The sequence below is a fragment of the Rattus norvegicus genome, chromosome 14 (assembly GCF_036323735.1).
Source record: "Rattus norvegicus strain BN/NHsdMcwi chromosome 14, GRCr8, whole genome shotgun sequence".
Classification (NCBI taxonomy): Eukaryota; Metazoa; Chordata; class Mammalia; order Rodentia; family Muridae; genus Rattus; species Rattus norvegicus.
The window spans coordinates 50,975,365-50,990,286 of record NC_086032.1 but is presented as its reverse complement, the minus strand read 5'-3'; the positions used below and the strand labels follow the sequence as shown (position 1 = coordinate 50,990,286).

General features: G+C 38.8%; 1 protein-coding gene across 12 annotated transcripts in view; it reads right to left on the bottom strand.

Moving 5' to 3' along the window:
- Window positions 1-14,922, bottom strand: part of Arap2 (ArfGAP with RhoGAP domain, ankyrin repeat and PH domain 2) — a 199,650-nt gene that overhangs the window by 130,686 nt on the left and 54,042 nt on the right. For 11 of the 12 annotated variants that reach the window (XR_005492952.2, XR_005492953.2, XR_010057366.1 and 8 more), the window contains 1 exon segment: window positions 7,677-7,746. The exons of the other annotated variant lie outside the window; for it this stretch is intronic. Coding sequence is in view for 8 of the 11 variants with exons in the window: in XM_039091929.2 (XP_038947857.1) it covers window positions 7,677-7,746 (70 nt within the window). In the remaining 3 variants the exon portion in view is untranslated. 12 annotated transcript variants of the gene reach the window in all.

Sequence of the window (14,922 nt, the reverse complement as noted above, 5' to 3'; positions counted from 1 at the left end):
AGAATTCCCTGTGGGTATCATGGACACATGTGACACACCACAAAGGTGAAATACATAAACAAATTAGAAACAGCTGACAGAGAAAGTAATGATTAGAAACATTTATGCCACCACAAACACATGTTGAGTACTGGTGAGATTTTTTATGTATTTCTTTTTTTTTTTCCATTTCCTTCTTTAGAGTTTTTTTTTTTTACATCCCAGACTTTATTGCTGACACTGTCTACACTGATTGTTCCACATCCCATACCTCCTTTCCCTGTCTCCTCAAGTATGTCCCCTCATCCACCTGAACTCCCCATTGCCTGTGGCCTCCAGTCTCTTAAGAGTTAGGAGCATCTTCTCTGACTGTGTCCAGACCCTGCAGTCCTCTACTGTATATGTGTTGGGGACCTCATATCAGCTGGTGTATGTTGACTGGTTGGTGGCTCAGTGTCTGAGCAACCTCAGTATTTCTGATGGTTTCATTCATACAAATGCACAAGCTAGGATACAGAGGACTGATCATTCCGGCTATAAAATACAGAATTTGTTCTATTTAACTATTCATACATACAAACACAAGTATATATTGGCAAAGGAAGTGTATACACAGGAAATAATTTTTTACTGTTTTCAAATATAATAAGAAAATCCCCACAAATGTTTCAGCCTATAGTTCCTAAGAAGAAGGACATTTTCAAAGCTTAAAAAGACATTTTGAGAACCCTGTCCAACAAATATCCCTCTGTTATTCTCACCAACAGAAAAGACGCTCAGTAGATTTTAACTTCACAGCCCTGTCAATGCCATTTCCCATATCTCTCTTTCACAAAGCTCATTCCCAACATAACCAGAAAACACTACATGTTTTGTGATATGGCCAAAACTTCCTCCTTTCTTGCATAATGCTTCTGAAAATTATTATTCTCCAACATTTCTTTATGTACAAACTTCTTTTCTTCCAAACTCATAGCAACAGGATCCCATGCAAACCTTCGCATTACCAGAAAAGGGGACAATCCCTCCTAGCTTTTCTTTTTTTTTTTTTAATTTTTTTTATTAACTTGAGTATTTCTTATTTACATTTCTAGTGTTATTCCCTTTCCCAGTTTCCACCCCAACTTCCCCCTAACGCCTTCCCCTCCCCATCCTTGCCCAATTGCCGCCCTCCCCCCAACAATCACATTCACTAGGGGTTCAGTCTTAGCAGGACCAAGGGCTTCCCCTTCCACTGGTGATCTTACTAGGATATTCATTGCTATCTATGAGGTCAGAGTCCAGGGTCAGTCCATGTATAGTCTTTAGGTAGTGGCTAAGTCCCTGGAAGCTCTGGTTGCTTGGCATTGTTGTTCATATGGGGTCTCAAGCCCCTTCAAGCTCTTCCAGTTCTTTCTCTGATTCCTTCAACGGGGATCCTATTCACAGTTCAGTGGTTTGCTGCTGGCATTCGACTCTGTATTTGATGTATTCTGGCTGTGTCTCTCAGGAGAGATCTACATCCGGAACCTGTTGGCCTGCACTTCTTTGCTTCATCCATCTTGTCTAATTGGGTGGCTGTATATGTATGGGCCACATGTGGGGCAGGCTCTGAATGGGTATGCCTACTGTCTCTGTTTTAATCGTTGCCTCTCTCTTCCCTGCCAAGGGTATCCTTGTTCCCCTTTTAGAGAAGGAGTGAAGCATTCACATTTTGATCATCTGTCTTGAGTTTCATGTGTTCTATGAATCTAGGGTATTCAAGCAATTGGGCTAATAGCCACTTATCAATGAGTGCATACCATGTGTGTTTTTCTGTGATTGGGTTAGCTCACTCAGGATGATATTTTCCAGTTCCAACCATTTGCCTATGAATTTCATAGAGTCGTTGTTTTTGATAGCTGAGTAATATTCCATTGTGTAGATGTACCACATTTTCTGTACCCATTCTTCTGTTGAAGGGCATCTGGGTTCTTTCCAGCTTCTGGCTATTATAAATAAGGCTGCTATGAACATAGTGGAGCACGTGTCTTTTTGATATGTTGGGGCATCTTTTGGGTATATGCCCAAGAGAGGTATAGCTGGATCCTCAGGCAGTTCAATGTCCTATTTTCTGAGGAACCTCCAGATTGATTTCCAGAATGGTTTTACCAGTCTGCAATCCCACCAACAATGGAGGAGTATTCCTCTATCTCCACATCCTCGCCAGCATTTGCTGTTACCTGAGTTTTTGATCTTGGCCATTCTCACTGGTGTGAGGTGAAATCTCAGGGTTGTTTTGATTTGCATTTCCCTTATGACTAAAGATGTTGAACATTTCTTTAGGTGTTTCTCAGCCATTCGGCATTCCTCAGCTGTGAATTCTTTGTTTAGCTCTGAACCCCATTTTTAATAGGGTTATTTGTCTCCCTGCGGTCTAACTTCTTGAGTTATTTGTATATTTTGGATATAAGGCCTCGATCTGTTGTAGGATTGGTAAAGATCTTTTCCCATCTGTTGGTTGCCGTTTTCTCCTAACCACAGTATCCTTTGCCTTACAGAAGCTTTGCAGTTTTATGAGATCCCATTTGTCGATTCTTGATCTTAGAGCATAAGCCATTGGTGTTTTGTTCAGGAAATTTTTTCCAGTGCCCATGTGTTCCAGATGATTCCCTAGTTTTTCTTCTATTAGTTTGAGTGTATCTGGTTTGATGTGGAGGTCCTTGATCCAATTGGGCTTAAGCATTGTACAGGGTGATAAGCATGGATCGATCTGCATTCTTCTACATGCTGACCTCCAGTTGAACCAGCACCATTTGCTGAAAATGCTATTTTTTTCCATTGGATGGTTTGGCTCCTTTGTCAAAAATCAAGTGTCCATAGGTGTGTGCGTTCATTTATGGGTCTTCAATTCTGTTCCATTGGTCTATCTGTCTGTCTCTGTACCAATACCATGCAGTTTTTATCACTATTGCTCTGTAATATTCCTTGAGTTCAGGGATAGTGATTCCCCCTGAAGTCCTTTTACTGTTGAGAATATTTTTAGCTATCCTGGGTTTTTTGTTATTCCAGATGAATTTGCAAATTGTTCTGTCTAACTGTTTGAACAATTAGATTGGTATTTTGATGGGGATTGCATTGAATCTGTAGATCGCTTTTGGTAAAATGGCCATTTTTACTATATTAATCCTGTCAATCCATGGGCACTGGGAGATCTTTCCATCTTCTGAGGTCTTCTTCAATTTCTTTCTTCAGAGGCTTTAAGTTCTTATCATACAGATCTTTCACTTGCTTGGTTAAAGTCACGCCAAGGTATTTTATATTATTTGGGACTATCATGAAGGGTGTCATTTCCCTAATTTCTTTCTCGGCTTGTTTCTCTTTTGTGTAGAGGAAGGCTACTGATTTATTTGAGTTAATTTTATACCCAGCCACTTTGCTGAAGTTGTTTCTCAGCTTTAGTACTTCTCTGGTGGAAATTTTGGGATCACTTAATTATACTATCATATCATCTGCAAATAGTGATATTCTGACTTCTTCTTTTCCAATCTGTATCCCTTTACTGTCCTTTTGTTGTCTGATTGCTCTGGCTAGAACATCAACAGCTATATTGACTAAGTAGGGAGAGAGTGGGCAGCTTTGTCTAGTCCCTGATTTTAGCAGGATTGCTTCAAGTTTCTCTCCATTTAGTATAATGTTAGCAACTGCTTTGCTGTATATAGCTTTTATTATGTTTAGGTATGGGACTTGAATTCCTATTCTTTCCAGGACTTTTATCATGAAGGGGTGTTGAATTTTGTCAAATGCTCTCTCTGGATCTAATGAAATGATCATGTGGTTTTGTTCTTTCAGTTTGTTTATATAATGAATCACTTTGATGGTTTTCCGTATATTAAACCGTCACTGCATGCCTGGGATGAAGCCTTCTGAATCATGGTGGATGATTGTTTTAATGTGCTCTTGGATTCGGTTTGCCAGAATTTTACTGAGTATTTCTGCGTCGATATTCATAAGGGAAATTGGTCTGAAGTTCTCTTTCTTTGTTGGGTCTTTGTGTGGTTTATGCATAAGAATAATTGTGGCTTCATAGACGGAATTCGGTAGTGCTCCATCTGTTTCAATTTTGTGGAATAGTTTCGATAGTATTGGTATGAGGCCTTCTATGAAGTTCTGATAGAATTCTACACTAAACCCGACTGGGGCTCTTTTTGGTTGGGAGACCTTTAATGAATGCTTCTATTTCCTTAGGAGTTATGGGGTTGTTTAACTGGTTTATATGTTCCTGATTTAACTTCGGTACATGGTATCTGTCTAAGAAGTTGTCCATTTCCTCCAGATTTTCAAGTTTTGTTGAATATAGGCTTTTATAGTAAGATCTGATGATTTTTTGAATTTCCTCTGAATCTGTACTTATGTCTCCCTTTTCATTTCTGATTTTGTTAATTTGGACACACTCTCTGTGTCCTCTCGTTAGTCTGGCTGAGGGTTTATCTATCTTGTTGATTTTCTCACAGAACCAACTTTTGGTTCTGTTGATTCTTTCTATGGTCCTTTTTGTTTCTACTTGGTTGATTTCAGCTCTGAGCTTATTTCCTGCCTTCTACTCCTCCTCGATGTATTTGCTTCTTTTTGTTCTAGACCTTTGGGTGTGCTGTCAAGCTCCTGGCATATGCTCTCTCCTCTTTCTTTCTGCAGGCAATCAGAGCTATGAGTTTTCCTTTTAGCACAGCTTTCATTGTATCCCATAGTTTGGGTATGTTGTACCTTCATTTTCATTAAATTCTAAGAAGTCTTTAATTGCTTTCTTTATTTTTTCCTTGACCAGGTTATCGTTGAGTAGAGCATTGTTCAACTCCCACGCATATGTGGGTGTTCTTCCCTTATTGTTACTGAAGACCAGCTTTAGGCCGTGGTGGTCTGATTGCACACATGGGATTATCTCTATCTTTCTGTACCTGTTGAGGCCCGTTTTTTGACCAATTATATGGTCAATTTTGGAGAAAGTACCATGAGGAGCTGAGAAGAAGGTATATCCTTTTGCTTTAGGATAGAATGTTCTATAAATATCTCTTAAGTCCATTTGGTTTATAACTTCTCTTAGTCTATCTACATCTCTGTTTAATTTCTGTTTCCATGATCTGTCCATTGATGAGAGTGGGGTGTCGAAATCTCCTACTATTATTCTGTGCAGTGCAATGTGTGTTTTGAGCTTTAGTAAGGTTTCTTTTATGTATGTAGGTTCCCTTGTATTTGGGGCATAGATATTTAGGATTGAGTTCATCTTGATGGATTTTTCCTTTGATGAATATGAAGTGTCCCTCCTTCATCTTTTTTGATGACTTTTAGTTGAAAATTGATTTTATTTGATATTAGAATGGCTACTCCAGCTTGCTTCTTCGGACCATTTGCTTGGAAAGTTGATTTCCAGCCTTTCACTCTGAGGTAGTGTCTGTCTTTGTCTCTGAGGTGTGTTTCCTGTAGGCAGCAGAATGCAGGGTCCTCGTTTGTTAATCTATGTCTTTTTATTGGGGAGTTGAGGCCATTGATGTTGAGAGATATGAAGGAATAGTGATTATTGCTTCCTGTTATATTCATATTTGGATATGAGGTTATGTTTGTGTGCTTTTCTTCTCTTTGGTTTGTTGCCAAGACGATTAATTTCTTGCTTCTTCTAGGGTATAGCTTGCCTCCTTATGTTGGGCTTTACCATTTATTATCCTTTGTAGTGCTGGATTTGTAGAAAGATATTGTGTAAATTTGGTTTTGTCATGGAATATCTTGGTTTCTCCATCTATGTTAATTGAGAGTTTTGCAGGATACAGTACCCTGGGCTGGCATTTGTGTTCTCTTAGGGTCTGTATGACATCTGTCCAGGATCTTCTGGCTTTCATAGACTCTGGTGAAAAGTCTGGTGTGATTCTGATAGGTCTGCCTTTATATGTTACTTGACCTTTTTACCTTACTGCTTTTAATATTCTTTCTTTATTTTGTGCGTTTGGTGTTTTGACTATTATGTGGCGGGAGATGTTTCTTTTCTGGTCCAATCTATTTGGAGCTCTGTAGGCTTCTTGTATGCTTATGGGCATCTCTTTCTTTAGGTTAGGGAAGTTTTCTTCTATGATTTTGTTGAAGATATTTACTGGTCCTTTGAGCTGGGAGTCTTCACTCTCTTCTATACCTATTATCCTTAGGTTTGATCTTCTCATTGAGTCCTGGATTTCCTGTATGTTTTGAACCAGTTGCTTTTTCCGCTTTATATTATCTTTGACTGTTGAGTCGATGATTTCTATGGAATCTTCTGCTCCTGGGATTCTCTCTTCCATCTCTTGTATTCTGTTGGTGATGCTTGTATCTACGGCTCCTTGTCTCTTCCTTTGGTTTTCTATATCCAGGGTTGTTTCCCTGTCTTCTTTCTTGATTGCTTCTATTTCCATTTTTAATTCCTTCAATTGTTTGATTGTGTTTTCCTGGAATTCTTTCAGGGATTTTTGTGATTCCTCTCTGTAGGCTTCTACTTGTTTATTTGTTTTCCTTCATTTCTCTAAGGGAGTTCTTCATGTCTTTCTTGAAGTCCTCCAGCATCATGATCAAATATGATTTTGAAACTAGATCTTGCTTTTCTGGTGTGTTTTGATATTCAGTGTTTGCTTTGGTGGGAGAATTGGGCCCCGATGATGCCATGTAGTCTTGGTTTCTGTTGCTTGGGTTCCTGTGCTTGCCTCTTGCCATCAGATTATCTCTAGTGTTACTTTTTTCTACTATTTCTGACAGTAGCTAGACTGTCCTATAAGCCTGTTTGTCAGGAGTGCTGTAGACCTGTTTTCCTGTTTTCTTTCAGCCAGTTATGGGAACAGAGTGTTCTGCTTTCGGGCGTGTAGTTTTTCCTATCTACAGGTCTTCAGCTGTTCCTGTGGGCCTATGCCCTGAGTTCACCAGGCAGGTCGCTTAGAGCAGAAAAGTTAGTCTAACCTGTGGTCCCGAGGCTCAAGTTTGCTCGTGGGGTGTTGCTTATGAGCTCTCCTCGGGGGCAGCAACCAGGAGGACTGGCGCCGCCCTCTCCGGGAGCCCCCGTGCACCAGAATCCCAGATGGCATTGGTGTTTTCCTCTGGAGTCATAGATGTGGGCAGAGTGTAGTCTCTTCTGGTTTCCCAGGCGTGTCTGCCTGTCTGAAGGTTTAGCTCTCCCTCCCACGGGATTTGGGTGCAGAGAACTGTTTATCTGGTCGGTCCCTTCAGGTTCTAGCGGTGTCTCAGACGTGATGGACTTGCTGCTCCTGTGCCCTTATCCAAGGGAAACCAGAGGCCGTATACAGTTTCCTCTTGGGCCAGGGATGTGGGCTGGGGTGGGCCGTGTTGGTGGTCTCTTCCACTCTGCAGTCTCAGGAGTGTCCACCTGTCTGGGCGGTGAGCTCTCTCTCCCCCCCTCCTAGGTTTTCAATTTTCAGTATATGGTGTGGTTTGTATCCCATGGTGCTCTGCTGGATGAAGGCAATTTTGAATTCATCTTTACATATTTCCTATATTATAGAAGATGCTCCAAAAATAACTTTTCTAGGCATAAGCTAAAAGTTGGCTGTACATTCTATGAAATTAAATCATGAAGAGTGATCTTAATCAGATTCTGGTTCTTTTCATGTCAATAATCTATCTTCTATCCTTAAAAAATGTTCAACTATTTCCTGGTTTCCTATATACTTAGTATATATAAAATAATGTTTGATGACTGTAAATGTACTTACTCTGTCATTATTGTAGTAAGAAATGCTAAGGCCATCAAATTTCACCCATCTCTTCTGAAACATGCGTTTTCTGTAAAATATACGAAAGCATTATTTTATATTCCATTACACAAATTTAGATGCATTTTTAATGTCCCTATGTGAAGTACATCTCATTATGCTGTTAGACAACAGAGGGAATAAGATTTCAGGTCTAGATTTCTAATTATGGTACACAGGGAATATGTGTACAATAACACTTTCTAGCTAGATAATATGGGTATCTGCAAAATAATAATGTCAACATTGCTTTCGCATGCATCTGTGAGGGTCAATGCAAAACAAAATGAGGACCTCTCTGCCATCCCTGAACCCCCCCCCAGTCCACCAAGAAGACAATCCTTCACTGAACACATCAGATGACACTCTCATTGCTCACTTAGCTTACACGTGGGTCTTATTTTACTTTGATCTTTGGTGAATGAATACTATGTTGTTAAGCTAATTCTGTCTTGTCAATTGAATTTATACATTAAAAAAATTATTTTAAGTAATGATGTTGAAAAATCCCTGCCAAACTAAGGATTTATAATCTCTTTAAACAGCATATAGTTGAAATAGGATCATATAAAAGGCACATGCAGTTAAAAATCATGACACAAAAATCAAGGGAAAATAAAATCATACCGTTTTGACACTTAGACTTTAAAACGGACTGTTTTTCTGACTTTACAGGGGACAGCTGAAGCAGCTTTTGTGCACACATTTACTTTCTGTTTTGCTTCAGTCCTTCCCCCTTCTCCTCCCCACAAACACACACTCAACAGTCCCTAGTTTGAGTATCCTCTTCTCTATATGCTTTCAGCCCAGACTGATGCTACTGAGATACCCCTTGCTTTTAATAGAAACCAAAACTAACTTCCTATTGCAAAAAGTAAAACCAGTCAACATCAAGCACTTCTCTCTTCCCACCTCCCCTGCAGTCTTAAAACACATTTAAAGAGTTAGTATCATTTCCTGTGGCTTTCATGAGAGTTAAAGATAGAAAAAAGAATATTCTGGCACTGGGAGAGGTTTTCTCACTGCTTTCCAGCCAAAGGTCTATTACTTGTGCAAAATGCAGAAAGATTCCCACACTAATCATTAACAAATGTATACACCTGTAGAGTCAACCAGCTCTAATACAAAACAGGGAATGACATGAAGTTCACCAGTGCATACATACAGACACTGAATTACTAAGAACACACGGGGCCCTAACCTCATCTAACCACTCTAGTCAACAGCCTCCGTCCATCTGATCCCTCATCTGCCCCTTCCTAAACTCTCTTGGCTTGTCCTGTCTCTTCTCCCAGCAATGCTCTGCATAGTCAGTCATGTGACTCTTTACTTCCAACAATCCAAGGACTCCTCTATCTCCAGCTCTAGCAGTTTGAAAGAAAGGCAAAGGTCACTGAACACACATTCCTTGCTCCTTACATATCTAGCCTCTCTCCAATTTTCACAAGGCAAGCAAATCAGCTTCTTCTTTCAGGGTCCCAAAAGTAAGTAGGGAAAGCAAGAGGTCTGTGTGGAGCCCCACCTGACTTCCGAAACTTAACATAAGAGCTCAGTAGAAAATGTAATGTTCAGTTTTGAGATATAAAAATCAATTATCTATGGGTAGAATAGAGACCTTAAAGCCATTCCTAATCCCCTCCCTTTCTTCCCTTACTAACTTTAAGTATTGTCCCTATGACACCTGCATAAAAATTCCTTCCCTGACAAACTAGTACATAGCCAACCAGAAAGGTTTCCTGCAAAATTGTCTCTGGTTTCCCTGCAGCAGTTAATGCAATCTCTTTATTTATATGTTGACTTTCTTAATGACAACATCCCACCATGCACCTTGTTCTTTACAGGGACAAAGTTTAGACATGGTTCATTCTTTATTTATGATCAACTGTGAACACTAAGACCCAAATAGGTCCCCCACCACCACACACACCATTTGAATGTACAAGTAGTATGACTAAAAATAATCTTTTCAAACCCAGCAGAAAGACAGAAAATGTCCACACCAGGCTCATATACAATCTTCTTTTAAAATAATAGTTGCAGAGTGCAGGTAAATTTCTGAAAACTCAGAATCCACAACCTGCAAGAAAATAGCAAATATACAAGGCCCAGAAATTGTGCTGACACACCATAATTTAGATCAATTGGTTATCTATTTCCTTCTGATTTTGTCTGTGGGGATGTATGGCACATGATTTCTCATGCACATGTGTGTGCCTGTGTGCATTTGTACACTTGTGTCCATGGGTGTAAAAGCCAGAGCTCAATCCCAAGCAGTTTTCTACTGCTTTACACCTTGTGTTTTGAGACAGGATCTCTCATAGAGCCTGAATTTTGCTATTTGTGCTGGACTGTGGACCATGGAGCCCCTGGGTCTTTCCATTTCCAGCCTGAGATCTAGACTTACAGATGTGAATGACTATGCCCTACTGTCCCATTGTAAACATGGGAACTGATGACTATGTAGCAATGTAAATGCAAGCTCTTCAGTTTAAACCCTCTTCCTTCACCTAGAGCCACAAGCTCTTACTGTCTGACAGAAGTGTCCAACTGTTTGCAAGACATGTATGTTGTCAATCTATAAAGTTCAAGCTCAAAAATAATGCCCTTGGGTTACAAAGAGACAGACAAGGAAAAAAAAAAACAGCAAAAGCATTCCTAATTTTAAAGTCAACTTAGGGTTCGGTGTTGCATTTAAGTCACAGCTGACCTCCACTGTACTGCAGGCCAGCCTTGCCTACCTGTGTGAGGTGACAGAGGCATCATCCAAGTGCATGATGCAGAGAAATGTGGAGGGCAACAGGGATATTGTCGGGAGACTGACAGCTCCATGCCCACGAGGCTAAGGGCTTTGCTTTGAGAAAAGACAAAGAACTGTAGTCCTGTAGCAACCTTGAAGCATGAAAGAGTCTCCCAGAAAGTAGAATGTTCTCAACTGTAGGTACCTATTTCATGTGTTCATCAATTTTAAATCAGGGTTTTGTATTAAGATTGCTAATTCTCTTTGAGACTATGCGGAATAAACAGTTAAGTCCCAGCCTGTAAGTAACAGAAGGAGTGGCCAACAGAACCAGCCCACTAGAGCAGAAATGAGGCCTTTTGCTATCTTTACTTATGAGGCCTTTGCTTATCTTTTTCTGTCTTGGATTAAGTCTTTGTGTGTACGTACTCTATGGACAGTTCCTTCTGAGTCATACTACCTCTGTCTATCCCTAGAACCTTCCTTACCTCTTAGCCATACTGTAAGACATATTCAATGCTTAGAAATTTCTCCCTTGTTCCTTACCTGGCTCATTTCGCCTATCCTCAAGTTCTCAATATAACGGCGACTCTATCCAAATGCCAGCCATCCCAGAAGTCCTTCATTGCCCTCTGCCTGTTCAATTCCCTAACAATAACACTTAGCAAGAACTTTAATGACATATTTGTTTGCACCACTCATTTCCCACATTATATTTGACATTTCTTTCTTTCTTTTTTTTAAACTATTTCCTCTTCTTTTCCAGAATTATTTATGTATATGAGTACACTGTAACTATCTTCAGACACACCAAGAGAGGGCCTCATCCCATTACAGATGATTGTGAGCCACCATGTGGTTGCTGGGAATTGAACTCAGGACCTCTGGAAGAACAGCCAGTGCTCTTAACCACTGAGCCATCTCTCCAGCCCTATATTTGACATCCTTAAATACAAATCATTTTTGTTTGGTGTGTCCATGTAAATCCACTGAGTACAGAATCTCTGAGTACCCAATATACACTCTTAAAATATTTATGGAATAAATGTATACTGCATGGGGGAAAAAAAGTATACTTAAATTTCCATTTTATAAGAAGAAATGAGTAGTATAGAAACCATGACTCCCTGTTTATTTTTGTTTGGTAATACTAAAGATCAGTTTGATTATATGAAAACAAAATCATTCTAAGAAAAATTGAGAGCCTAGAGGAATTTTTAAAGGCCCACGGATAATTTAAAATAGTAATAAGTACTGGTTTAGAATTAAATATTTTCTTTAACCAATATCATTGAAACTCCTTTCTTTAGCCTCTGCTAAACACTTCAACTTTCAATTTACAGGGATTCGACTTTTTAGTTTCTACACATGACTGAACAACTTTTCAATTTCAAGAATAAATTCTGGATCTCTAACATACAAATTGGTGATTAGAGTTGATGATATATTTTTACCCAAATTAGATAAAAATAATAGGTCTTAGGCGGTTTCATCACATATAAAATAATAATGGTATGTAACGACAGTCATATAAATATGATCTCTGTGTTGACTGGCTCACAGTGTGTACATGTACCAAATTACCTTGTTTCAGCTGTGTGTGTGTGTGTGTGTGTGTGTGTGTGTGTGTGTGTGTGTATGGAGAGAGAGAGAGAGAGAGAGAGAGAGAGTACTATTTATCAGACTTTTAAAAAGCTAGGAAAAATAAAATATGGTTATATGATGTATTTATTGATATTTTTCATTTAAAGTTAAAATAATCAATAAGATGTATCTAAAATAAACTTAACATTGAATAATCTACGTTGATGATTAAATATGTCAACATACAATGAGTTTATTTCAGCAACGTGAACTTTAATACAGAATTCTAATAATATAAGACAAGACAGGATAATAAGACAGAATTGCATCCTCTATTGTTTCATGCTACTTCACAGCAAACATAACATTGAATTTGACACTATAAATCCTATAAATTCAAATACCAACTAAATAATAAAAGAAACATCTTGAGAAGTATTTTGCTTCTAAATTCCAATGAAAATTTTCAAATTTTAAATCTAATTTAATTTTGGCTGGGCTTGACAGTGCATGCTAAACACACACAGCATTTGGTAGGCTGAGGCAGAGTTATCAGTAGGAGGACAAACTAGTAATATACAGCCCCTCTATCTTTTTTTTTAATTTTAATTACTTTAAGTTTCTCCTAAAGTACTGTAACATCTTAAAGGACTTAAACATCTGTGTTTTGAACTTCATTTAACAGAGACTAGAGATATGGGTCAGTGGGTAACATGTCTGTCATTCAAACATGAAACCCTGGGTCAGATTCAGAGCACCCACACAAATGACACAGGTGTGGAAGCCTGCCTGTAAGCACAGCATTTGGAAAGGAGAGACAGAAAGATCCCCAGAGCAAGATGGATAGCCAGAATTGCTGAATCAGATCTCTGGGTTCACAAGAGAAACCCTGCATCAATATAAAAGACAGAAAGTAATCAAGAAAGAGATACAATGTCAATCTATGGCCACCACTCAAAGGCACACAAGCATACATGTGTGCCTACAGATATCCCCAGCACATATGCATAATACACACACACACACACACACACACACACACACACACACACACACGAGCAAAGTGATGCATTCAACAACTTATTTGCTTCAAGAAATTCTCAATATTAAGAAGTTATGAATGAAAGACAATGGCATTTGGGATAGCAATGCTGATGTGATGCTATGCAACTTAAATCGGACATAATAATAATTTCCTGAGGAGAAATATTAAAGTTCCAGGCAGTACCACACATAATGCTTCGTTCTGGGCAGTGAGCCAAGCCACCTATAAACATTATAACACATTTAATCTCCAAACAACCAAAGGAGAAAAATGTTATCCTTGCTTTCCAGATTCGAGCATAGAGCCACAGGTTAGTTATATAACTCCTCCCTATCACACTCCCAATACAAACACTCTCTTCCAGATGATAGTATTCTTAGTATCACCCAGAAGACTTTCCAGGACACCTGAGAGCCACACAGCCTGGCCATGCCGTTAGTAGTAAGTGATAGCATTGACCTTCCCATGGTTTACATGTAAGCTTAATGCTGCAATATGTTTCAGAGTCCCTTCAGGAATAAAGATAGCACAGGCAAGAGGTATATTAGCCTGGGTTTGAGCATTCTGAAGGGAAGCATTTCTCAAAGAAGTTTTTTTTTTCAGAATTATTTATAAGGTTTGTGAAGTATCACCCAAAAGTTTTCTATAAAGTCTTCCCTTGAGCAATGGCAGGGCAAGTGTTTTGAAGTTTCAGTTGCGTTCATAAAAACCGCTTCAACACCTGTTGTCCAGATTTGTCTCAAAATGTATATCTTAGAAAGTTTTCTTTCATAACCGTGTAAATACACACAATTAATTCTCTATTTATGAAGGAGTCACACAGAGATACTCTTATGTAAATTCATTCTTAAGGGAGAGGCACACTTTCAGATTTTTGTTAATGGTGGTGGTGGTCATGGTGGGATTTATTTTGTTTCATTTTGAATTTGAAACAAGGCCTCACCATGCAATGCTGGCTTTTGGGGAAACCACTAGGTAGACCAGGCTGGCCTCCAAGGGATGAAGATTCACCTGCCCCTGACTCCCCAGAGCTGGGAGCAAAAGGCATGAGCCACTACACTCAGCTTTATTTCAAAATTTTTTAAAGACTTAAAGATTGCAGTTTCAAAAAATAAGTTTTAATCTCACAAACAGGGTAAGCAATAACATTAACAGAGAGATTGAGACAGATGGTCCTCCCTTTAACATACACAACAAGAGTGATCCTAAGGCCATCTTGTTAAATGTGAGGCTTTTTAGTATTTATACTCAGGATGTATTTCACATTTATTCTAAATAACCTCAAATGGAAAAAAGAAATCAAATCATCATTGAGGTCAACTGCCTTCTTTGCATAATCCTAAAAAAGGGTACTGTCTTTTCTTAGTCACTTCTCTGCCACAAACCAGATTCAGTCTGTTTAGAACACTACAGTCTCTAGACATCTACATTTTTATTTACCTAATTGCTCCTCTTAGCTTGCTATTCATGCCTCTAATCCCTCTCTAAAGCAAGGTGCTTTTAAATGATGCAGTATTAAGAATGAAGTGATTTTGACAGAAGTACATGCAAAATGATTCTCCAGAATTTCTATAAAATGTCAGCACTTTCCCAAAGTACATTTCCTCACTTTTAAGCAAATCCAAGCACTAGTTTCTCAGAGTGTCTCACCAGTCACAAACACAGACTTCTCTTCAGACTCAGCTTCCAGGTCTTATAAGTCAGACTGAAAAATAAAACCATTTAGCAAAAAATTCCAAGAACGCAAGAGCTTTAGAAGTCAAGGAAAAAACACAAATTTTATTTTTTAAACATTGTCTTTATGGGTACATTACTATTTGTTTATATTTATAATGTACAAA